The sequence below is a fragment of the Micropterus dolomieu genome, linkage group LG01 (genome assembly GCF_021292245.1).
Source record: "Micropterus dolomieu isolate WLL.071019.BEF.003 ecotype Adirondacks linkage group LG01, ASM2129224v1, whole genome shotgun sequence".
Taxonomy (NCBI): Eukaryota; Metazoa; Chordata; class Actinopteri; order Centrarchiformes; family Centrarchidae; genus Micropterus; species Micropterus dolomieu.
The window spans coordinates 4,583,554-4,607,204 of NC_060150.1; the positions used below are offsets into that span (position 1 = coordinate 4,583,554).

At 41.0% G+C, this 23,651-nt stretch overlaps 2 protein-coding genes across 5 annotated transcripts in view; one reads left to right on the plus strand and one right to left on the minus strand.

The window, feature by feature from the left end:
• The window catches only part of ddx4 (DEAD (Asp-Glu-Ala-Asp) box polypeptide 4), a 23,438-nt gene extending 18,341 nt beyond the window's left edge, over positions 1-5,097 (minus strand). Inside the window, exons 1-14 of one of the 3 annotated variants that reach the window (XM_046053025.1) lie at positions 4,959-5,097; positions 4,213-4,243; positions 4,052-4,106; positions 3,876-3,926; positions 3,187-3,240; positions 3,017-3,037; positions 2,870-2,932; positions 1,739-1,783; positions 1,610-1,636; positions 1,421-1,462; positions 1,264-1,299; positions 1,143-1,178; positions 1,015-1,053; positions 768-910 (exon numbers count right to left, since the gene is read on the minus strand). In XM_046053025.1, coding sequence (XP_045908981.1) covers positions 768-910; positions 1,015-1,053; positions 1,143-1,178; positions 1,264-1,299; positions 1,421-1,462; positions 1,610-1,636; positions 1,739-1,783; positions 2,870-2,932; positions 3,017-3,037; positions 3,187-3,240; positions 3,876-3,926; positions 4,052-4,106; positions 4,213-4,233 — 633 coding nt within the window. In that variant the 5' untranslated portion in view covers positions 4,234-4,243; positions 4,959-5,097. Of the gene's footprint in view, positions 1-767; positions 911-1,014; positions 1,054-1,142; positions 1,179-1,263; positions 1,300-1,420; positions 1,463-1,609; positions 1,637-1,738; positions 1,784-2,869; positions 2,933-3,016; positions 3,038-3,186; positions 3,241-3,875; positions 3,927-4,051; positions 4,107-4,212; positions 4,244-4,348; positions 4,800-4,958 lie in introns of those variants that run through there. The other 2 variants (XM_046053034.1, XM_046053038.1) reach the window with 2 other exon arrangements.
• Positions 5,098-7,607: 2,510 nt separating this feature from the next.
• Positions 7,608-22,338, plus strand: LOC123973155 (ubiquitin-protein ligase E3A). Of its 2 annotated transcripts, none has more exons than XM_046053061.1 (11): positions 7,608-7,916; positions 8,538-8,582; positions 10,080-10,384; positions 10,485-11,737; positions 11,840-11,984; positions 13,423-13,628; positions 13,779-13,943; positions 15,009-15,164; positions 15,265-15,338; positions 17,602-17,745; positions 18,252-22,338. In XM_046053061.1, the coding sequence occupies exons 1-11, from the start codon at positions 7,840-7,842 to the stop codon at positions 18,370-18,372; spliced, it is 2,691 nt and encodes an 896-aa protein (XP_045909017.1). In that variant the 5' UTR covers positions 7,608-7,839; the 3' UTR covers positions 18,373-22,338. The 2 variants fall into 2 exon arrangements, with proteins under 2 accessions (XP_045909017.1, XP_045909021.1); XM_046053065.1 differs by having other exon boundaries at positions 7,608-7,864.
• The last annotated feature ends 1,313 nt before the right edge of the window (positions 22,339-23,651 follow it).

The following is a 23,651-nucleotide window of genomic DNA, read 5'->3' on the forward strand; positions in this document are numbered from 1 at the left end:
AGAACCTTGGTGTTTGGTTTGATAGTAATTTAAATTTCGAGCAGCACACCACAAAGCTTGTTCAATCATGTTTTTATCAACTTAGAAATATAGCTAAAATTCGATCTATGTTAACTTTTAAGGACACCGAGACCATTTTACATACCTTCATCTCTTCACGCCTGGATTATTGCAACAGCCTTTTCACCTGTTTAACCCAAAAATCTATTGATCGACTCCAGAACTCAGCTGCCAGGCTTTTAACCAGAACAAAGAAATATGACCACATTACTCCTATTTTAGCTTCATTACACTGGCTGCCAGTATGTTTTAGAATTGACTTTCTAATTCTATTGATCACTTTTAAAGCTCTTCATGGCCTCTCGCCTTGTTATATTTCTGACCTTTTAGTCCCATACGCACCAGCACGTACCTTGAGATCCTCGGGCAGAGGTCTGTTGTCTGTTCCAGAGTCTCGACTGAAAACTAAAGGGGACAGAGCGTTTGCTGTCAGGGCCCCGAGGCTCTGGAACAGCCTGCCCGAGGAAATCAGGTCGGCTGAGTCAGTGAACTCTTTTAAGTCCCTTCTTAAAACATACTTTTATAGGAGAGCTTTTCCCGATCTTATTTGACTTTATTTTATCCCTTTTATTTTACTAATTTTATATTGAATTTTCATGCTCTTATCTTTTTTTTTGTATTATTCTTTACACTTGTTAAAGCACTTTGTAACTTGTTTTTGAAAAGTGCTCTACAAATAAGGATTATTATTATTATTAACTTCTTACCAGGATAGCCTGCGGTGGGTTGGTTCCACTCACATCCACCAAGATGTCATCATACTTGTTGAAATTAATGCCGGTCTCATAGTGGGAAAAAACTGAATCCTCATCCTCGGCCAAGGCCGGAGGAACATACGTGACCTTTGGTCCTGCGGGTCAGAACAGTAAGTTTTTTGGTGCAGGTCTGGAACAAGCTTGATCATACTGTGGGAATGCTGACTTTATTAACATTGTACACAGTTTATTAACTTACTTTCACCCTCGCTTGCATCTTTATTTTCTTTATCTTCCCCTGTATCAGATAAACTGTATCAGTTAAATGATTAAAATCCAAACGGACTGGCTAAAATCATTCAGTTAATTATCAAATTATATTATTACGTTGAGTAAAGACCTCCTCATCTTTTCCACGGTAGCCTGCAATGACAGAAGATACGCTCCACAATACAACCGCATTTACAAAACCTTAAGAATGACTCTTTCAAAAGGCTAAATGATTTACCTCCTCCAAAGCCTCCTCTGCCACCTTCATCACCACCTTCAACAGACCAACCATTAATTATCTGCTCTTCACATTTCAAATTAAGATTACTTAAATAGCAATATAATTATTTTAGAAAACATCAACAACTTGTTTCACTATATACAGAATCAAATACCTTGTCTGAAACCCCCTCTGCCGCCTCTTCCTCTTTTAAACCCTGTTTAGATAGTATTGAAATAAGATTAACAGACTTAGATTAGATTTAAACTAAATAAATAAAGGTTTTGCTTTGTGAAAAAACACTACTTCAATCAGCCCAAAATTAAGCAACCTGTTTTTGTACAGTGAAAGAAAAAAAACCTACCATTTTCACACACTCCATCGTCGTCTCCTGTAAAATCAGGGTAATTCATATTAAGTCAACAGAAATGTCTTTAGGTCAGTTGTACTCAGATTAGACCTGCTTCCAACTAAACCAAACACATAACATTACCGTTGAATTCGCTTCGATCCGTTCTGCCAAATCCTCTGCCGCGCCCTGACAGAATAAACATGCAGTCAGGACACACGATTTCATAACAGCGGTTCAAAACATTACATTTAATTAGCAATCTATCAACTGACACCAACATAATCTTCTAACTCAGCATTTGCTCTTCCGACTGTTCAAAAGGTTAAATGGGCGGATTTCTAAAACTGGCTCTGTACAATTTAAAAAATAATTCAACTCCAAGTCCTATTGTGCGAGTTAATTGTGGCGTAAAAGCTCACAATTTGTGTTCACACTGTACGGTGTGATCGTCAACCTGAGGGCTCACACTGTACATGTAAATAGAAAAGAGGCCGTTCTGGCTATTGACAATTGTCAGAGTCATTTATAAAGGGCCAAGGCAGGTAGAATTTCGTTAGCTAGCAATAATGCTAAAAAGGCAGTGGCTCAGGAGGTAGAACGGGTTGGCCGCTGTTCCGCCAGTGAATGAATGAGTGTGAATGTTGGTTTCCGTTTGAGCACTTAGGCTCAGTGTATGAATGTGTATGACTGGTGAATGCAGATGTAGTGTAAAAGCGCTTTGAGTGGTTGAAAAGACTAGAAAGGCGCTATACAAGTACGGAGCATTTATATGAAATGTGCATTGAGATAACGTCCGTAAACCGTTATAAATTGGAGCAAACAAAATAAAATTCTATGTAGGCTCAACTGTTACCACAGAAGAAGTTTGTTTTTAGCTTGGTCACTGTTAGCATAATGAATTCTGTTTGGGGAGGGTACAGCAAGTTCACTGTGGGCGAGCGTCAAGCTAATGTTCAGCTGGTGTTTGGTAAGTTTCTCATCCCTTATTGGAGGATTGTGTTGCGATTAAATATGACAAGCATTGTCCTTGTGTTTCACTCTGTTGTGTCTCTTATTGAAACAATAATTATTTTATTACTCAGCCAATATATTGGGCATCCCTAATTCTATAGTCAACGCAGAATTAAAACATTACCACACACACACACACACACACACACACTGCATCCTTTTAACTGTTTGAACATTTACTACATAGTTTATTTCACTGTATGTAACATTTTGCTTATCACAACTCATACGTCAGTCCAATCTGCATTTTCTTTGTCTTACCTCGGCCTCCTCTGCCTCCCCTCCCACCTCGTTCTCCTCCTGAGCTGTTCCAGTTGTCCCCATCTGCAAAGAATACATTTAAGGATCAGAAGCTCCAGACACCAAGAAACTTCTGACACTAGTTAATTTAATACTGCCAGTACTCACCATTCCCATTCTCATCACCACCTACAAAACAGAAAACAAATTAGATTCCCTCTAAAATTCCCATCTAAGCATTAGATGTCACTTCTTACATTTGATTTTGTTCAGTGACATTGTTCAGTCGCTCAACGATCACTTTACTACTTGATTTATAGTTTGAGATGTATGAGTACCTGAGAATGAGCTTTTAAATCCTCCTAGTCTGCCTCGGCCTCTTCCACCACGACCTGGAGACAGAAAAATATTAATTAGGGTCCCTGCTCATGTGGGTGTAAAAGGAAATGAACAAGCAGATCCATTTGCAAAGAAAGGTCTCGAAGAAGTGGAAGACAGCAAGGTATTAAAAGTAGCTGATGGTAGAGGAGAAGCAAAATCATTTAATTAAATATTGGCATAAGGAATGAGACAGACAATCAAGGGCGACATTATAATTCACAATCGTCAGTTCATTTTAAACAAGTTAGTGTAAGGTATCGTAACCCAAGAGGGGATGTCCACCTTTGTGCAGCCGGAGAAAAGCAACTGCAGTCGCCAGAAACAGTAAACTGTGTGTGAAGAATATATTCTCATTTCACCGCGATTTATTTAAAAGAAGGGAAACACTCCAGTGGCAGTAATGCACCTAAAAAGTGTTAATGAATGCTTTGTCTGCCAGTGAGCTAATCCTTCAAGTATAAACCAGTAAGTAATTGTGGCAGTTAAAATACTGATAACATATTTTGGGCGGTTCAGTGTGCGTTTGGGTGGTTTTAGAAGAACGTATCTTGCCTTATGTTAAATCCAGCATGCATCACATTAAGTCAGAGCTGCATTTAATCAAGCGCACCTATATTCAGTCATTGCTTATCCTTTCCACACTTACCCCTTCCATAGTCGCCACCGCCACCACTGTTCCAGGAGTCTCCTTGTGAGCCTAAAGGCGTTCATTTACAAAACATGCATCACTTTACCCAATTAGTTATCGAATCACTCTCACTGCCTGTGAGTCAATCACTTATTCACATCACAATTTCATAATGTACACAACAGTGAACATACCTTCACTCCAGGTGTAGCTTGTCAGTGTAACAGCACTGACATTATTAGTTGATCCCTGGAGAGAAAAATTTAAATCAGCTAGTGACTGTCTGGCTCCACAGCAGGAACAACACAGCTGGACATAATTAGCAAATGATTAAACATTGAATAAACTGGCTTACCTCTTCGTCCCAATCGTCCATTTTTGTTCACCTTGAAAATGAAAGACAAAGATTTAGAAGCTTCAGACACATAAACTCATGAATAATTTGTACACTTCTGAGTGTGTCTGTGTTAAAGCAACATCCTTTTCTTAACTGTGAAGTTTAACCTTGTCAGAGTGACACCGCGAAACGTCAGCCGCCGACCTCGTGTTTTATGCAGCTCAAGCTAGCACTAGCTAAAAAGCTTAGTTTAAATTGTGGGCAAAGCAACTAGGACAAATAGAAAATCCGTACTATAAACCAAAGGATGATTTTTAGTACTTAATTTACCCATAAACCGTTTTTTAACCTTTATTAATATAAACTACTTTTAGCCGGTAGCCTTGTGCGAATTTCTTTGCAAGCCAAGTGTGTAAAGTTAGCTTGCGGTGCCGCTTTCGGCTAACTAACGTTAATCCCGACAGGTCTGAAGAGCGGGAGGGCTCACCGATGAGTCGATTTACCCGCACTTTATAACAAAACACTCACATTAAATCCAAATTTTTATAAAGAATAGTGGTTGTTAAAATAATATATACTAGATTTAATCAACAAAAATCGACACCTGCTCGAGGACTGTGAAGCTAACGTTAGCTACACTTCCCGTTAGCTTACTCAGCATTAATAGCAAAGCACGGTAATGAACAATATGAATTAATAAAATTTCTGTTCTCTGATGGTTGTAATAAAGACTAACTACATAACTTGCGTAAACATAATGTTACTTTTGTTAAATACAGCTCGGTGATTCCCTCCGTCGTCGTGCAGCCGCGCTCTTTCAGGTCACTGTCAAGAGTCGGGCGCACTTTGCACACAGCACGCGAACATGCTGGGGTTGCCAGTTCCGCTGCTTTCCCGCCCAACTCGACAGTTTTACAACAACAACAAACGCTGAATTTATCTAAAATAATAATAAACTGTGGTCAGAGGTTTAGCTGTATTTTTCTGCAAATCGCGCTCACAACAAAATGACTGTTTCTATCAGTTTATTTGGTAAAAGGGGTGTTGATCTGAAATTTTGCGAAGGGGAGAGGGGCTGTTCCTATGATAGTCATTTAGGCCCATTAGAGTCGCAGTCGAGGTAAAAAAAAATAAACGAGGTGAAAATTTGTGTTTATTTTATATTTCGAGAATTAAGTCTACATGATGAGAATTAAAATCAAAATGACCAGAATAAAGTTGAAGTACCTTTTCGGGAATGACGTAGAGATTAAAGTTGAAATGTACTTCAACTTTATTCTTTATGCAAAATAAATAAATAAATATCTTCACCATACCATTCTAATTTCCATATTCAGTTTAATTATTAGACTATTTCTCTTCTATTTTTGTTGGTATATACAAATCTGGGTTGCTCACAATGTACATTCACAGAAACAGGCATACACAAGCTCACATAGCCTATTACTGGATACATATTTTTATTTATAAGCCTTACATGGATTAACTCCAAATTTACAAGCTTTATAAATACCTTTAAAGCCGTGCAAGAGGTGCAGCAGTTGCCAAAACATTGCCCCTCACTGAAGTGTCTTTGAGCAGAGCACTTACCTCCTGAGGGCTCCTGTGGATGTGCATGTGTGCTTCAGATTCACAACAACAACTTTACTGATCCCAAGAAGGGCTGTGTGTTCGTAGCGTAACCTGTTCATACCCACGACAAACTCACAGGCAAGGTAGTTGTATTTCAATGAGTAATGCAAAACACTCCACAAACGTCATCATAGACTATACCACTGGCTATAACTTCAGACTGGATATAACAGACACACTAATGCAGAGTCTGGAGGGTCTTTGAGTATTAAACACTTTAATTCCTGCGTTCTGGAGAAACTTTCTGCATGAATTTAGGGTGGAAATGTCTTTATATTTACAAAGGGAAACACAAAATTACATGCATATTTCTTATTGTGCAAATAAAACTCATTTTGTAATTAACAATTCTTGTTGCAAGCTATTTTTCAGAACATTTTTAACAAATGCTTTCAAAAAGTGATGGGGACAAAATCAGCCATTTCAGAAAGTGTTGGGGACATGTCTCCAGTGCCCCTAGTGTCCCCCAGTGTCCCCAGTGTAAATGACACCTATGCATCAACACATTTCATAGAACTGTATGTCAAGGATCCCTCAAATGTGGCTGTTTAACAGTTGTGTCAAATGTAGTGCACGTTGAACAATAAATTGCTCTTCGCTGGAAAAAAATATAAATTCCCTTTCAAAATTACCTCAAATATACTTGGTGAAATTTAATATTTTAATATCTGGAGACATAGATGCTTATACGGATACATCTGTGATAAGACAATATTGCCAGTGATATTAAACTATTGGCTGGGCTCTATGAGAGAATCCTAGCATGTCAGCGTACTGTATGTGTGAACCTCACCATTAATGTGAGTGAGGAATCAGGTTTTGGCCAATATGCTTTTTATTTTATCCTTACAGGCCTACAACAGATGGTCACTTCAATAAATAAATAATAAACAATAATTATGATAATAGATGCAGAACAGCCCAGATGTGTTTTATGTCTTAATGTGAAATGTGGTTTAAGCCAATGTGGGGGTCAGAAGGGCAGAGGCAAAAAAAACAAGAATATACAAGGGATACTTACAATGTGTTGAATTACTATAATCTGTCAGAGCTGGTTAATGTGGGTCAGGAAAGGGAGGTTTGGGTCCCCTGCTGGATCTGCTGACAGACGCAGTTGAAGATGCAACCCCCAATGTAATAGTGAACATTTTCACAAGTATTCAGAATCAGAATCAGCTTTCTTTGCCAGGTATGTGTACACATACAAAGAATTTGACTCTGTACATTGCTCACAATGTGCTTACTTATGCAATAATACAATAATATAACCAGACACAGGCTACAGTATAGAGAACACATATATACACACTGTAAACAAAAACAATATAGACAGATTAAGACAATAGTGCAAAGTGAGGAGAGTGCAAAGGATGCAGGAGTGAATTTTTATTACCAGTATTTTTATTATTATTATTATGTACATGTCGGGGGGGGGGGATGCAATACACAGGTACACAAAAATGCATACATGTACACGTGTACACAGTGAGATGGAGCATAGTGCAAAGGATGCTGAATAAATAGGTATTATGTGCAGGCATTATGTACTTGAGGTTGGTGGATTTGGTAAGTAACTGTAATATAATTACACATTTTTCCCAGTAACTGCTGCCGATTACAATTGCATTTATTTTCTAATTAATTCACGTATCTAAATTACATCTAAGTAGTCAAACTCCAACGCTGTGGATGGTCCATCCATAATCTCATGATAAATACAAGGAGTCCGTTCCGCGCAGCGTTTTGATCCATTCCAGCATGTCTTGTAGCCAGAACGCAGTGCATTGTGGGACGCGGGCTAATGGTGAAGTCAAGATGGCGGCGGATCTCAGGCAGAGGAAAGAGCCTGCAGTAGGAAGGCCGTGAATGAAGTTTTGAACTGAAAATCCGTCGTCGCCGCGCGTTTAGCCTCAACCTGCCGTGCTGTTGAAGCTGTAATCAACCCGTGGAGGACTCGATCCGTTCACCAAACAGCAACAGAATTACACAAACAACTGGAGGATAAAGTCTCGTATGAATCCCGACGAGAAGGAGGACTGTGAGTGTACGCCACCACAGGCCGAGACCAGCCCCGCAGGAGGACCTTATAGGTGGGGAGGCCGAGAGGAGAGAGTCGGGGATGCGGGGAGAAACGCTGGAAGTAATGGCCAGCTAGCTGCTGCTGCTGCTAGTTGTGTTAAAGCTACAGCTCTGTTGTTTATACCAACATGTGCAGGCGGAGGGTATTTCAATAGTTGGCTGATCAGTCAAAATTATTAGCACTTTGGAAACATCAATTCTGCATAAATAATAGTTGAAAAAAAGGCCAGCGTGCTAGCTAGGTGCACTAGCTTGCTAAATCCAGGTCCCTGACGTTTCTCCTCCTTTACCAAACCTATTGCCCCCCCCTCCCTTAAATGTAGTATTTTATTTTAGTAGTACTTATATTTACTATGGCTGCACATTTAACAGAACACAGTGAGTGTAACTTAATCAATGCAAGGCTAACTTGGTTGCTTCTTCTAGCTGCAAGGCACTGACTCTAATGTTGCTTATTAGCGAGCATGTCATTCATCATCACTGAGTTTAGACACACAGAAAATATGTTTTAATATTGCTCTCATGCAACCAGCACGGCGCCAACACTATTTATTGTGGTTATAATGTCAGTGCAAGCACGTCGTGACCTCTGCTGCAGGTATACTTATCGATATTGTTTGTTGTTCAATTAGAAAACACGAGGAGCCTGAAATAGAAAACCCAGAAGCAAGCCGAATGTAAGTCAAACTCATTTTATACTTTACTGCGCATTTGTGCCTGTGAGCGTGTTTTAGCTGTAACAGTTTACACTTGCAGCACAGACTGCTCCTGTTTTTGTCTCTTCTCACTTCTTGTTTTCTTTTCCAACCCGTTAAAGCCCTGTTCATTGTGGTTGTTCTTATCATAACACAAAAGAAAGTGACACTAGCAATGCTAATATTTTCCTCTAGCAATGCTGAGCACCAAGTAGGCAGCTATTGTTTATTTTACAGAGTTTGCAGATTTGAATTATTCAAGGAGCGCACCTCAGTTACTTTAAAAACAAAAGGTCATTATCAGCATTAAACACTCGGTGGTGATGGATGCAGGGGGACAAGACACGTGCCCTGGAGTGGGAGACCCAAGTTTGATTCCCACTGTGTTCATCCCAAATGTGTCCCTGAGCAAAACACGTAACCCCTAGTTGCTTCAGAGGTGTGCAACCTCTGACGTATGATGAGTGAGTAATTTACTTCAAAAGACTGGAACAGATATGGTTAAATGCTCTAAGAGCGCCATATCAATGTTTTTATGCTCTTTGTGTGGGTTTTTTTGTAGTACATTTCAGATTTTTCTGAAGTATATCTGAGTTGGCGCTTGATTAAGTACCTGAGAAGGCAACGTATAGATGCTTCATGTCAGCCAAAGTCTGTCTTTGAAAACTATTAAACCCTAATTTAATGAATTAGGCAATGTATTGTCAATGCCAGGGCTGAAACTAACTTTTTTTTCACCCCTGTCCCAGAACCGTCCAGAAAAACGTTCATAATAATTTTTAATAATCTTCCTGCCCTATACTCTGATGTGCATTACGTTATTGCTCTGCTGGTGTTGTAGGACCCCCTTCAGACCATCTGACAGATAGAACTGTTCCAAACACACGTTAACATCAGCAGCTCCGATAAAGTGCAGCTCGCGGTCCCAAACAGAGCAAGTTTGCGCTTCAGTTTTCGGATGTTTCTATCGCAAAACTCCACCACTCTGTCACACAGCTGTGAGTCTGCCGGTGTTCTGGCGATTTATGCTACCTATCGAGATGTGCTACTTCTTTGCAGTTCTTTGCATGCGCGTTGTTTGGGGGTAGGTAGGGTTAGACGCTGTCAATTTGCATTACGGTAGCAGTATTCGACAAGGAAGCATAAACCGTCAGAACACCGGCTGCAACTCACAGCGCAAGAGGGGCAGTCTCCGGTGTCTAAGAGATAAACACACATGCAAAATCCCCTTTCGTCCCAAAGGGTCCCGGAGAACATTTGTGTTCATCAAAAACACATTTTCTATCGACCCCAGGACACCATTAGTCTTGAGCCCTGTATTTTTAACCCACAGATGAAACGGACACTTAATGGTCGTTGATTGAATCTGAATCATTCTCATCTCTACCGTTCATCCCATGTTACACGAACTGCTGTTAATGATGAATAAATTGGACTCTGCAGAACCTATAACCTCTTGTGCCTTACCTCTGAACTCAGGAAGCGAGCAGCTGCCAAACATCTAATAGAGCGCTACTACCACCAGTTAACAGAGGGCTGTGGGAATGAGTCGTGCTCTAACTCATGGTGTGCCTCGTCAGTCGGCTTCAACCGCATGGATAACAACGCGGCGGCGGTCAAAGCTCTGGAGCTCTACAAAGTCAACTCGAAGCTATGTGACCCCCACCCGTCGAAGAAAGGCACTGCCTCGGCCTACCTGGAGAGCAGCGCTCACGGCAACTCCGCCTGCAGTAACAGGAAGATGAACCATAAAGATGTCCACTCTGTACGGGACAATTTTAAAGGTGAGTTGATGCCAGACTACAGACGATCCTGTTACAGTCAGAGTTAATGATTGTGGAGAGTTTGATCTGTTTTGTTGTCCTTCTAATGTTCTATATGTAGATGTGACTTACCTGACGGAGGAGAAAGTGTATGAGATCTTGGACATCTGTGGGGAGAAGGAAGACTACTCGCCTCTGATCAGGGTAATAGGTCGGGTGTTCTCCAGCGCAGAGGGCCTGGTGCAGAGCTTCCGAAGATCCAAATCTCACACTAAGGAGGAGCTCAAGTCCCTTCAAGGTAAGGATGAGGACAAGGATGAGGACGAGAAGGAGGCAGCCGCCTGCTCTGCTACAGCTATGGAGGAGGATTCCCCCGCCTCGTCTTCATCATCAAGGCTCGGAGAGGGCTCCTCCGGGGAAAATGATGTCCAGAAGCTGGCCCCCGATGAGGTGTCCGTGGACATCGATGCCGTGCGGCGGGTGTACGAGCGCCTTCTGTCCAATGAGAAGATAGAAGCTGCCTTCCTGAATGCCCTGGTCTACCTCTCACCCAACGTAGAGTGCGACCTGACGTACCACAACGTATATTCACGAGACCCCAATTACCTGAACCTGTTTGTTATAGTGATGGAAAACAGCAACCTCCACAGCCCAGAGTACCTGGAGATCGCCCTCCCACAGTTCTGCAAGGCCATGAGCAAACTCCCGCTGGCAGCTCAGGCTAAGCTGGCGCGCTTGTGGTCGCACTACAGTGCGGAGCAGATCCGGCGCATGGTGGAGACCTTCCAGCAGCTCATTACGTACAAGGTGATCAGTAATGAGTTCAACAGCCGCAATCTGGTCAACGATGACGACGCAGTGGTGGCGGCCACCAAGTGCTTGAAGATCGTCTACTATGCAAACGTGCTGGGCGGCGACCTCGACATGGGGCACAACGAGGAAGAGGACGAGGAGCCAATCCCGGAGTCCAGCGAACTCACCCTGCAGGAGCTTCTGGGCGAGGAACGGCGGAACAAGAAGGGCCCTCGGGTGGACCCGCTGGAGACAGAGTTGGGGATCCGCACCAATGATTGCCGCCGGCCGCTCATTCTCTTTGAGGAGTTTGTCAATGAGCCTCTGAACGAGGTGCTGGAGATGGACAAGGACTACACTTTCTTTAAGGTTGAAACTGAGAACAAGTTCTCCTTTATGACCTGCCCTTTCATCCTGAACGCCGTCACCAAGAACCTGGGTCTGTACTATGACAACCGCATCCGCATGTACAGCGAGCGCCGCATTACGGTGCTCTACAGCTTGGTGCAGGGGCAGCAGCTCAACCCCTACCTGAGGCTCAAAGTACGCCGAGACCACATCATTGATGACGCACTGGTCAGGGTATGTTTGTGCCAGTTCAGTAAATTCTCTGCCTCTTTTAAATACATTTTGTTTAGCTTTTTTTACGCATTGCACTGAGCTGTTTACTTTACATCTCTGTAGCTGGAAATGATAGCAATGGAGAATCCTGCAGACTTGAAGAAGCAGCTGTACGTCGAGTTTGAAGGAGAGCAAGGTGTTGATGAAGGAGGTGTTTCCAAAGAGTTCTTTCAGCTGGTTGTGGAGGAGATCTTCAACCCAGATATTGGTAAGAAAATACAAAACAAGTAGCATTTATGTTTTTTAAGCTAAGCTTCAGTAGCCGAGACTGTATTTTTTTTTTTTTTTGACGCAATAGGTCTGATTTTTAAGCAGCCTGTTGCAGCATCTCTATATAACGCAGGTGCAGCACCCACATAGCATGTGAGCTAGTGATACTGCAGGCTAGTGCTGGCCGATATCTCAAATATATTTTGATATTAGAGTTGGGGGATGCCTATCAAAGTGGAATACGGGCACTTTGTTTTTCATTTCTGTGGCAGCAAACACAACGCACAGCCTTTGAGGAAGTATTATACTGTAACCCGAGCTTATCTACACATTTTATGGTTGACTGAAGTAACGTAACTAGCCCTCACACACCAGGAAAGACTATTTCACAACAAAACCTGCTATACTACCTCACACACATAGGCTACACACACCACAACAAGAGGCAGAGGTAGAAGTACTTAGGTCCATTAGTTAGAAAAATACTAATACACTCCACTGCAGGTAAAACTTGTGTATTCTAAACCCTTACTGAGGAAAAAGTACTTAAAGTAGTCATTATGCAGTAAAATGGTCCCTGTCACAGTTTTACTATTATTTATATGATGTATTTCTGATTATTATTACTGCTGCATTGATGTGTATGTTGCATTTTAGTGCATTTTTGCAATTTTTAATTTATTTTCATAGTTTTCATTCCTAACAGGTATGAAAATGTTTTACTGACCACCTTAATTGCTGAAATATTGGGCAGCAAGGACACTGCTCTTTCACTGATCATTTTTGTATTGCAAGGCTAGTTTAATCAAACAATCTATGCTCCTTATTGAGAGGTGAGCACAAAGCTGATTACACCTGAAATTTCCACTGTAAAACTGCGTGTGTGCACAACTAGAGTAAATATTATAATATTAATGATGAACGGGAAGTAACTCTCTTTAAAATTGTAATGGAAATTCACAATGGGCAGAGCGTGTACTTTCATTTTCAATTTGAGTAGTACATGGGCTGATGATTTCCAGTGGAGCACAACAACAACAAATGAGTGCTTTCAGGACAACATTTCTTCCTTATTTGAAATTGATTTGAATTTATTCTTTATTATTTATATACAATTACTTGGCATTTTTGCCTTTTTATTCAGTAGTTCCCAATAAAGAAAGCAAATGTGGGGAGGGAGAGAGAGGGGTGATGTGCAACAAAGGTCACCCGCAGGTACGCAATACTTTGTCTTAATTCAAGACAGGTCAGGTCAGTTTTATTTATGTAGCCCAATCACAAACGAATCTTACAGTCTGTACAGCATCCGACACGCTATATCCTTAGACCCTCGATTGGGATAACGAAAAACTCCCCAATATTAAATGACGTGTTGTAAATGACTGCATGTGCGAGTATAATATACACACACATCGCGTCCTCTTGTCCTCCTGCAGGGATGTTCACATACGACGAGCGCACCAAGCTGTTTTGGTTCAACGCGTCATCGTTTGAAAACGAGGGCCAGTACACTCTGATAGGAATCGTTCTTGGTCTGGCCATCTATAACAACTGTATCCTGGATGTCCACTTTCCTATGGTGGTCTACAGGAAGTTGATGGGCAAGAAAGGAACTTTCAGAGACTTGGCTGATGCCAACCCGGTAAGAATTACCTCTAACAAAGCTTCTGAATGCTCTTTAGCTGGATAGCTCACGTAACTGTAAATTTCAACACCGCAGCAACTTTTTTGAACAGCCAGGTGTGTCAGTTGATGAGCCATGCTAAATATGTCATGTGACTGTGTGGGACAGGTTCTGTTCCAGAGTCTGAAGGAGCTGTTGGAGTACGAGGGCAGTGTCGAAGAGGACATGATGATCACTTTCCAGATTTCCCAGACAGATCTGTTTGGGAACCCACTCATGTACGATTTAAGGGAAAATGGGGACAAGATTCCAGTCACAAATGAAAACAGAAAGGTGAGCCAAACGGCAAACATGAAGCATTTTCAAACTGTATTAAAAGGCGGTCTTGCCCTAAATCTAGAGTTCATAGTAGAGCTGCAATGATTAATCAATTTGTGGCCAACTATTAAATAAATCGCTAACTATTTTGGTAATTAATTAGTCGGTTTGAGTATTTTATTATTTTTTTTAAAGGAAGGAAAAAAGGCATACTTACTTACTTTATAAAAATATTTTATATTATTTTTTGGTAAAGAAAAGCCATCTGAAAATAATGAATATGGCCGTCACGGTTTCACATGTGAACTTGGTCTATTTGTCCATTTGGTTCCTTTAGACCTCTTGAAAAGTAGGATCTTGGTCCACATCTATCAGAACTGTGCGAGTGTGAAAATCCCAGCTTTTAATAGAAAACAAAATTACAGATGATCTACCAGTTTTCTGTTTTGATTCAGCATTTATGTATATATCTGAAGATTGCTGTGAGATCTGTAGATTATCCTTAGTTACAGGTAGGGCTGAACGATTTGGTGGAAAAAATGTAATTGCGATTTACGATTCAATTTGCAATTTTTTTTTCTTTATTGAAGTTTTGCTAAAGTTCAATATTCACTGCCAGTCTATTCTTGCCGGAAGTTGCGTCAAGCAGCACAGAGCAGATGAACCATCAACAATAAACACAGTTAGACAAAAAAAGAAACAATTTAACTACGTAGCCTACTTAACCATAGTAGAAGTAAGTAAAAATCAAGTACAAATAAGCAAAATCTGAACAAAATCAGACGGGCAAAACGCTCTTATTCTGAAATGCTCCAGATGCGCTCTATAATTAACCTACATTTTAATCGCCGTCTCCACGATTAGCTTTTCGATTTGAAAACGATTAATCGTTCAGCCTTAGTTAAAGGCAGATTTTTTTCTGGTTTCCCCTGCACTGTATTGCTGTGGCAGCCAATGTTTCAGTGGCTTAAAAAAATCAAACAAAGCTATCTTCAAGGCTTGCTGTCACTTTGAGTAGTGGGAAAAAGTTCCTTTAAAAAGTGCCCGTCAGGATTTTGGTGTTGATGTGTGTTTGTGCAGGAGTTTGTGGCCCAGTATGCTGAGTACATGCTGAACAAAAGCGTGGAGAAGCAGTTCAAAGCGTTCAGGAGAGGCTTCCACATGGTCACCAACGAGTCACCGCTCAAATACCTGTTCAGACCAGAGGAAATCGAGCTCCTAATCTGTGGAAGCAGGGTGAGATTTGTTACCAGACATTTCAGCGTGTTAGTCAATCATTGAAATTGGCTTAAAAGCTTAATGTCCATGCATATTTTGTCTTTGTCACAAACTGCAGAACCTGGACTTCCTAGCACTTGAAGAAACAACAGAATATGATGGAGGCTATAACAGAGATTCTCGAATCATCAAGTAAGAAAGTGTGTTTGTGTATTCGTTGTCTAGGTACAGTTTGTACACACAAGTTATGAATATGGTGTGAAGGCAAGACCCTACCGCGCCTGTCACAGTATTACATAACCGCCTAATCGCAATTATTTGGGACCATATGTCTCGCTTTCCGTAGCAAGATGATGACAGAGAGGTGCCAATAACGGGTCCGTTGATTTATAGCAGAGTCTCCACTACGGGTGCAGCAGTGCGTTTGACAGCTCTGAGGAAAGTCGCTTAATTTCAGTAGTAATTAAAGATTAAACAGCTGATCTGTCATGTAATATTTGTTATTACTACACATTTCGTCACGTAAAGTGTAACGACGACAGGAATTTCTTTGACAAGAGGAGACATGCCTTTATTTCTTATTCCCTGTGTTTGAGAAGTACATTTGGTCATATTGTGGTATGAAGTAAGAACGTCTTTACTCCTGTTTGCCTTGTTGAAATTTTTTAAGCTGGCTTCGCCAAGTATGTAGCCTCCACTGACTTCTCAGTAGTCTTAATAGTTTCCATTACCGTGCAACATATTTTAGTACCGTTCATACATCTAGATTACATGTAAGCCTACAGCTAACAGATTGGGTTGCTCTATAATAGTAATTTAGTTGAGAAAGCTGAAGTTATCCACATTCCCTAGCTGGGTTCCCACATGTCCTGGAAAACCTGGAAAACAGTTGACCAATTTTCCAGTCATTGAAAATTGTCAACATATGGAAAATTAGAGAAAATGTAAAATATCCTGGAAAATGCTGTGTTGTCCTGGATTATTATTTTTTTTAAACATTATGTTGCGGCAGTGTTGTGAACGCACCCTGACTCACGTCACATGGTAGCACAGGTGGGTTGTGGTTGGATAACATTAATTCAAGTGACTGAACTCTACATAATGTAAGTTGCATTGCTCTGTCACTGCTGGCTGGTAACTGTAGTAGTTTTTAATAGGTTTATAGATTAATGTTTTCTTCTCAACTTGTTTTAAACGGTTGCAAATCCAGTAGTTTTCTCCATCTGTTGTTTTTTTGGTCGATTCTTTACATCAGGGGTATTCAATTAGAATTCAAAGAGGTCCAGCTAGAGAAAATTTCCTGAAGCAAAGGTCCGCAACATCATAACGACTAACTTATCATTCAGTCCCATAACGTATAGCCGTATCAACACGTGTTTTTAGTCAACAACTGACTGTCAAATCAAATAAGTCGGTTTTCACATCCTACTGGAGGGATAATGAATAATGAACTACTCTAATAATAAATTCTAAATTGATAAACAAATTCTAAATCTTAATTTCAGAAGAAAATTAAATAAAAAGTGTAGCATGAAGTGCAGTCTCAACCAATTTTATAATAAACACTCAACACATCTTAACAAATGAACAGCTGTAATGCCTCCTCCTCTTTCATTCCCTCTTATAGAGCTACCACTTTCTTTCTTTCTCTTGTTCAGTGAGAAACGTGAGCTCTGAGGAGGAACGTACATGTACGAATCTGTACATTCTTGATTAAAAGCCATGTTAATTCTATTTTCTCTTTCTTCTCCTCAATTCGTGTGTGTTTCTACAACATCTCTGGTGAATCTCGCAGACTCAATCGGAATGCACAGATTTGATTGGCTGAGCAGCGTCACATGAGGCGACTAGAGCACATGCAATTGGTCCGTGAGTTTCCTGGGCCGCTAAACCAGTACAGTAAACGTCTCAATTATAAATTGGCTGTAGGTCGGCGGTCCGCCTATTAGTGACCTCTGCTTTACATAGACCCCTTGAAATCAGACAATTGCACTTAAAAATAGTAATCCAGAAATATGTTGTTGATTGTAATAAATTAAAGCAATGAAATTGTACGTTAGTTGCTTATTTGGCCTGCACATTATATGACCGGCAACCAGGAGATTATCCACCCTTGTTTTATTCCCTCGGCCATTATTTGAGACCTGGCTTTTATTTGAGAAATTACAGTATTAGGCTTATAATAAAATAGTGGAAGATAATCACAATTTTTTGAATGACAGTCGTCAGCTAAAATGACCCTACTGACCTGACAACAGATTCCCTGTTTCATGCAGAAATGGTCAGGGTAATGGTGAAAATAATGGGTAGGTATGTTTACAGCACTTAATAGTCACATGAGAGGCATCGCCCTTCATACAAGTGGAAATGTTGATTGGACCACAGTTAAGGATACAGTTATTTGTCCTTTTCTGTTTAGAAATGTTAACACTGCACACTTTCTGACTGTTCGTAGGGAATTTTGGGAGACATTGCACTCATTTGGCGAGGAGCAGAAGCGCCTCTTCCTGCAGTTCACCACCGGCACTGACAGAGCACCTGTGGGTGGGCTGGGCAAGCTGAAGATGATCATCGCCAAGAACGGCCCTGACACAGACAGGTGAGCCCCCGTCCTGCTGCTCCTCGGCTCTGCCTGTAATGTGCACATGTAACGTTTATGCCCAGTTTGTGTTAAGTGGTCCCTCATTTTAAGAGAGACCTAGTATGTACTTTCTATTCACGCTGTGTCAATGGTTTTGATATTATGATGTCCTTTGGAGTGTAACAAATTGGTGGTACCAGCTCAACCTGCCCCAACTAGCTTTTGGTGCCCCGACCTATGATTCAAAGTTTGAAACGTACTGAATAAAGCCATCGAGTTCTTAAAAGAAGTCCAGCACAGAGAGAAAAACGAAAAATAAACAAACATAAAAATGTCATAAAGAGAGAAACTATTTCACACACCGTTCGCTCATTCAGAAAAGAGATCAAACGTGGTGTGAGGGCACAAATCTTGTATCTGAAAGTCTGTTGCTGGTGTGTGTGTGTGTGTGTGTGTGTGTGTGTGTGTGGAAACAATCAACCGGAGGGAAACCGAGCATCTGTGTGTCATTTTTGTCTCGGCAGGTTACCGACGTCTCACACATGCTTTAACGTGTTGCTGCTGCCTGAGTACAGCAGCAAGGAGAAGCTGAGGGAGAGACTGCTGAAAGCCATCACCTATGCCAAAGGGTTTGGCATGCTCTGAGCCCTCTGCTCCAAACACACAGCAAACGGACTCCTTCTCAGAAAGCCCATCAAACCCTGCCTCGCCCTTCCTTTATCAGACACAATCTAAAAGGTGACAAAAGACAGAGCAGAGTATGTTTCCAGGAAAAGCAAGTCAGTAAAGAAAGAGGAGAAATAGAGTGCTCTAGTAGTTCTGCTACTGTGCCTGCATCATTTCACCTCAGTCAGTGTGAGCACAGAGTCCTCCTCCTGATCAAAATATCCACCCCCACATCCACATTATGTGAATGTGCCGCAGCCTCCCCGTTTATTTTTTTGTTTTTTTTATGTACAGAGAGGATTATTTTCCTTATTTATTTTAAGGTTAAATGGGTTATTTTTCATGCCTGCCTGTTGTAATAGCTCCCCTACTTGGGGGACGGTTAATATTAAACTATGTAAATTTGGGACAATGCATTAACAAGTCAATATATAAACCCCATCATTTATTCAACATAAAACGTGTTAAAGTAGCCCTGATATCTAGTCTTAGAGTAGCCTTTACTTCAAAATATTGTGTTCCCCACTGACGGAAGAGCTCTCGCAAATCATTCCACTCACAGCCATCGGTTATGGTTTCTACCAAGTCCATTTTTTTTATCAAGGTAAGCATTTGGAAAGTTTCCTCCAAAATGGCACATTATCAAATAGCTGTTTTTTGTCCTTGGGCCTTTTTTTTTTGTTCCTCCTTTGTGGGGAGGGGGGGGGGCGCAGGTTAGACTAAAGTCTTGTCAGAGCTGTGTAAGTGCACTTAGACATTTTCAGAATGTTTGTTTGTTTTTTGGCCACAGGTTGCCACGATTGTTTGAAGCATTTTTTATTTCCATGTCTTCCTGTGTTGGCGATTCTAAATAAAAACAGTATTTATATATCAGTGCGGTTGGAACTACGATACCGTGATGTGCACGTTTCGGAGGATGTGCGCGTGTAGACTGGTCACTGATGACGGATAGACTTAGAGCTCTTCTTGTGCCAACCTATACAGTCAGTTGATGGGTGAAACCCCAGTAAGCACTTTGTGTTGTATATTTCTGGCTTGGTCCTTTATGAATAGACAGCTCACACTTCTGCATTTCTGTTCACTATAACCCCAGAATATGTAGAGTCAAGAAGGCGGTGTGATCTCATTGTCCCTAACGAAGCTTTGGACCCAACTCTCTGGCTTTGGTTACACCCGTCGATTTAATACAAAATGTATCCTCTGACATCGCGACAAATAATCTGATCTATTGTCTACTGTTGTCGGACACGGGGCAAAGTGAGGACAGCAGTCTTAAGCGCAATCTTAACAAACTCGTTGTTGAGTCAGAGCTGCAAACCAGGGTCAGCCAAATCACGAACCCATCCTCAAAGACTGGAAGCAGGCAGAAACAATTAATCTAGCTCTGTAGATCAATAAAACCTCCATAGCTGTCGCATTTAAATGTAAGGCTAGGCTAACTGCCCCCCCTCCCCGCTTCCAGTCTTTGTTCTGAGCTAAGCTAAGATACACATGTCCTGGACCTACGTACCTCGTGACACTGATAATGTCTTCTCACACTCGGGGGGGGGGGGGGGGGGGGGGTACTGTGCGTGGACACATCACTGTGATCAGATTTATTAATTGGATCTGTCACATTTGGTGAGACTGGAAACAAGTGTAGCCACTGTCAATGGAAAAGCTAAAAACACAAATGTTTAAAAGCTCTTGTTCTGTTAATATGAATTGGAATATGAACTGTGAAAGTATCCCCCCCTCTCAATAGGCAGATCTTTGGTTGATAGTTGAGTTGAAATGGCTGTACTTTTAAGGACTTGAGTTATATCTGCATGATGTTCTTGCTCACACACTCAACTCACTGGTTTAATTTTTATTTTTATTTTTTAAACAAAACTGGGTCTTGTTTGGTAGTTTTGGCCATGATTCTTTTCAACACCGTGCGTTAGGGCACGCCACACAAGTTGTCAGAATAATTTGAAACCACTTATTTGAAAGTGAAAACGAAGTGGACACACCTGAAATGCCCTTTTCACTGTCCTTTGCACTGCACACTAAAGCTAGTGAATGTTTACCGTGCACTGTGTGTAATCTCCTTTTTAAAGGACATACCCCATTTAATAAAAATCATGTATACACACACTTTTGCAAACCACATGCCGCATTCACTGGGCTCCAGTCATTTCAGTACAATATGAAAATCAGTTAGCAGAAACTTGATTGACTTTTGTAAACCCATCACACTGAACATCAAGGCTGCAGTGCTTTTTGTTAGATTATCATTCTGATGTAATGCAGAGTAGACTTTTCAAGCCAGGCTTTACTTTACAAATCACTGCAGATTTGATGTTCAATGTGATGGATTACAAAACTCAAGCATATTTCAAGAGTCTGCTTATAGATTTTCATATAGGATGTAAACGAATAAAGGCCCGTGGCTACCTTGAACGGTTAGAAATACATGTATAGCATGTATTTGAACATTTAAAAAGTATACACATGTAAACACACTGGTCCTTAATATGCATTTACCTTTTCTTTAACTTCCAAATAAGTGGTTGAGATCATCTGGGTAAACAACTGTGGGGGGGGGACCATGCACACTGTTGTAAAGCGTTTTCCCCTCATCTTTAAATTTGGTATTTCACGGTGTAGCATTTGCGTCAAGGAGCTTTCAACCACATCTCGTGGGCTTAATCAGTAAATGGAGCTGGCTCAGGTGTCGGCACGTGACCTATGTGTGGTACTTAAGTACGTCAGGAGGGTCGGGCTGGCAACCTCTGTCTCCGTTTAAAGATGGCGTTTGGCGTCAAGCACCATCAAGACACCAGAAACGGTCTGTGAACACCAAACCACTCACAGCATCCACTAGGAAGAGGTCAGAGGTCATGGACCAGGAGGCAGTGGATGAGCATGGAAAGATCAAGGATCAGAGACCATCTTTGAACAGAGACCAGAGTTACCATCTCTCACCAAGGCCGTGGTTGAAAGCTCCTAGAGACTATCAAGTAGACTTGAGTTAAGATATTTTCGTCAAGACCCAAATTAGTAAAATAAACCGTTTTCCTTAAACCAGGACTATTGCAGACCTTATTGAAAGCAACAACACAGTGAAGTAGCGAGACTTAGATTTGAGGCGATTCTGCATTGATGCACTCAAAGCCACACGGCGTCAGGGACTGCAACAGTGTGCTGGTCTGTTGTTCAGAGCAGGTGGGTGTTCTGTGTGCTCTCATGGGCACGTCAGTTGTTGTAGGAGGTTGAATCTGTAGCCGAAGCTGTCCTTGTGATGTATCTGCAGGAGGACTAACTGAATTTATTTTCTTTTTTGTTGAACCGCTGCTCAGCCTTGTGAGCGTCATGGTGCCCACAACATACCACTAAACCACTTGTGTGCTGAGTCCACAGCAGTACACAACAACAACAACAACAACAACAACAGCCCTGAGCTTTTCTTTCTGTTCTTACTACTTCATCTTCGTGGTTTCAGCCAGACCTGGGCAAAATTATGTTGGAGAATTCACTTTGAAGAGTACAAAGAGTGCCTGAAAATGTGGAAAAACACTGGACTGTGTCACTACAGCATACAGTATGTTTGTGCAATTAACAACTTAGCAGGCATTGTGATACCACAGTAAACATCAATCATGTTGAACCCTGTGCAGGTTAAAACAAAAGTTAAGGATTACTTACAACTGTTATTGAGCCCAGGTATGGTTTCAGCTGTTTAACATTTCTCTGTACCTCTGTTTTGTAATGCTGAAGATGCTGCTCACCTGGACATGTGAACGTGCTCTAGAGCCTAGTTAAGGTAAAAGGTGAAAGGTCAACCTGATCTTGGAAAGGGAAGCAGTTTTCATCAATTGGTTTGACTCAACAGTTGCATTCTAAAAGATACAAACTGATGAAAGGCTACAAATATTCAGTGTTGTGAAAACATGCTAAATAAAGATGACTGCTTTTTTCCAACGCTTTGCCTTTTAATCGTGATTTTAGTCCACAGATCCTTTTGGTGTCATGACAGTGAATTTCACTTATGGTCAGCTGTATATAATTAATCCAAGTCCAATGTAGCTTTGATCAGGGATTAGGGCTGGGCAATAAAACTGATAATTACCGCAATATAATTTCCCTCAATATCAATCTAATAAATGTTTAATATATCGTCAAATATTTGGTTTAATTCATTTGAATCACAGACAAATTAGCACTTAATTTTTCTATAAGAATATTTATTTTGTTGAGGAAAAGGGACTGAAAAAATGATAAAAAAGTGATAATATTTTTGGCTATCTCGCCCAGCCCTACCAGGGACACAGATTTACCCCCTCACACTATTACTGTCATTAAATTCTTCCTGCTGAACACACTCAAATATTTGCATCAGCTGAACTAGGCAACTTTGGAAAAACGAGCAAGAGACAGGTAGATTTTAAAAGTATCCAACTATAAAAAGCCTGTCCTTATTAAAGTCCTGCGACAGCCACAGATACCGGATGTTTTTTATTTTTGTGTCAGAGAAAATATAACACAAAATTTAAACGTGTATCTCGCAAAGAAGCTAGCCTTTTCAGACCACTTTCACTTGTTTTTTGCTTTAATAACGCCAAGCTAGCGGTTCTGTGAGGCTGTACAGCAGTGCTTAAGGCTACATGCTAACTTAAGAATGGCTAACATAACAATGTTAACATGCTGACAGGTAGCAGGTAATGTTTAACACACTCACCATCTTAGCATGTTAGCACCAAAATGTATGCTAAGCACCACTAAACACAAAGTGCAACTGAGGCTGATGGGCATGTCATTAGGTTTGCAGGTATTTGGTCAAAATCAAATTAAAACTTTGACCTGATGATGGTGCTAGATGTCAGGGGGTTACTTGAATTATCACAATCCATCCTAAGGGCGACCAAGGTTATCTGTACCACATTACATAGTGGTCCGCCCAGAAGAGATTTTTCAACCTGAACCAAAATCAGCAGGACAAAATTGTGTGCCAATCCAACTAATAGATGTTCCAGTATTAACAGTGCATAAGTGAAAACTGACCTGCTTGTGGCACTACATAAAAAGATAAGTAAAGTCATCCGATTTCGTTCCCTTTTAATCTGTTTCAGTCTGGAACGACATGGTGGGCCAACAAAGTAAAACTACAATAAAGCCACACTATAATGACTAAAAAGTAACTGCGCGCTTTTCGTCTACTCTGAAAACAGAATCGGCCCCTGAATGTGGGGGCAAGGTTGGTGGCGGCTGTTATCGACACTTAAAGCAAAGAAAGT

Bases quoted from the DNA above. Each gene is read 5' to 3' on its own strand.
- LOC123973155 (XM_046053061.1), top strand. From the start codon at position 7,840: ATGAATCCCGACGAGAAGGAGGACTGTGAGTGTACGCCACCACAGGCC. The intron at 11,985-13,422 runs GTAAGAAAATAC...GTCCTCCTGCAG, and splicing joins GATCTTCAACCCAGATATTG to GGATGTTCACATACGACGAG. The intron at 13,629-13,778 runs GTAAGAATTACC...TGTGTGGGACAG, and splicing joins ACTTGGCTGATGCCAACCCG to GTTCTGTTCCAGAGTCTGAA.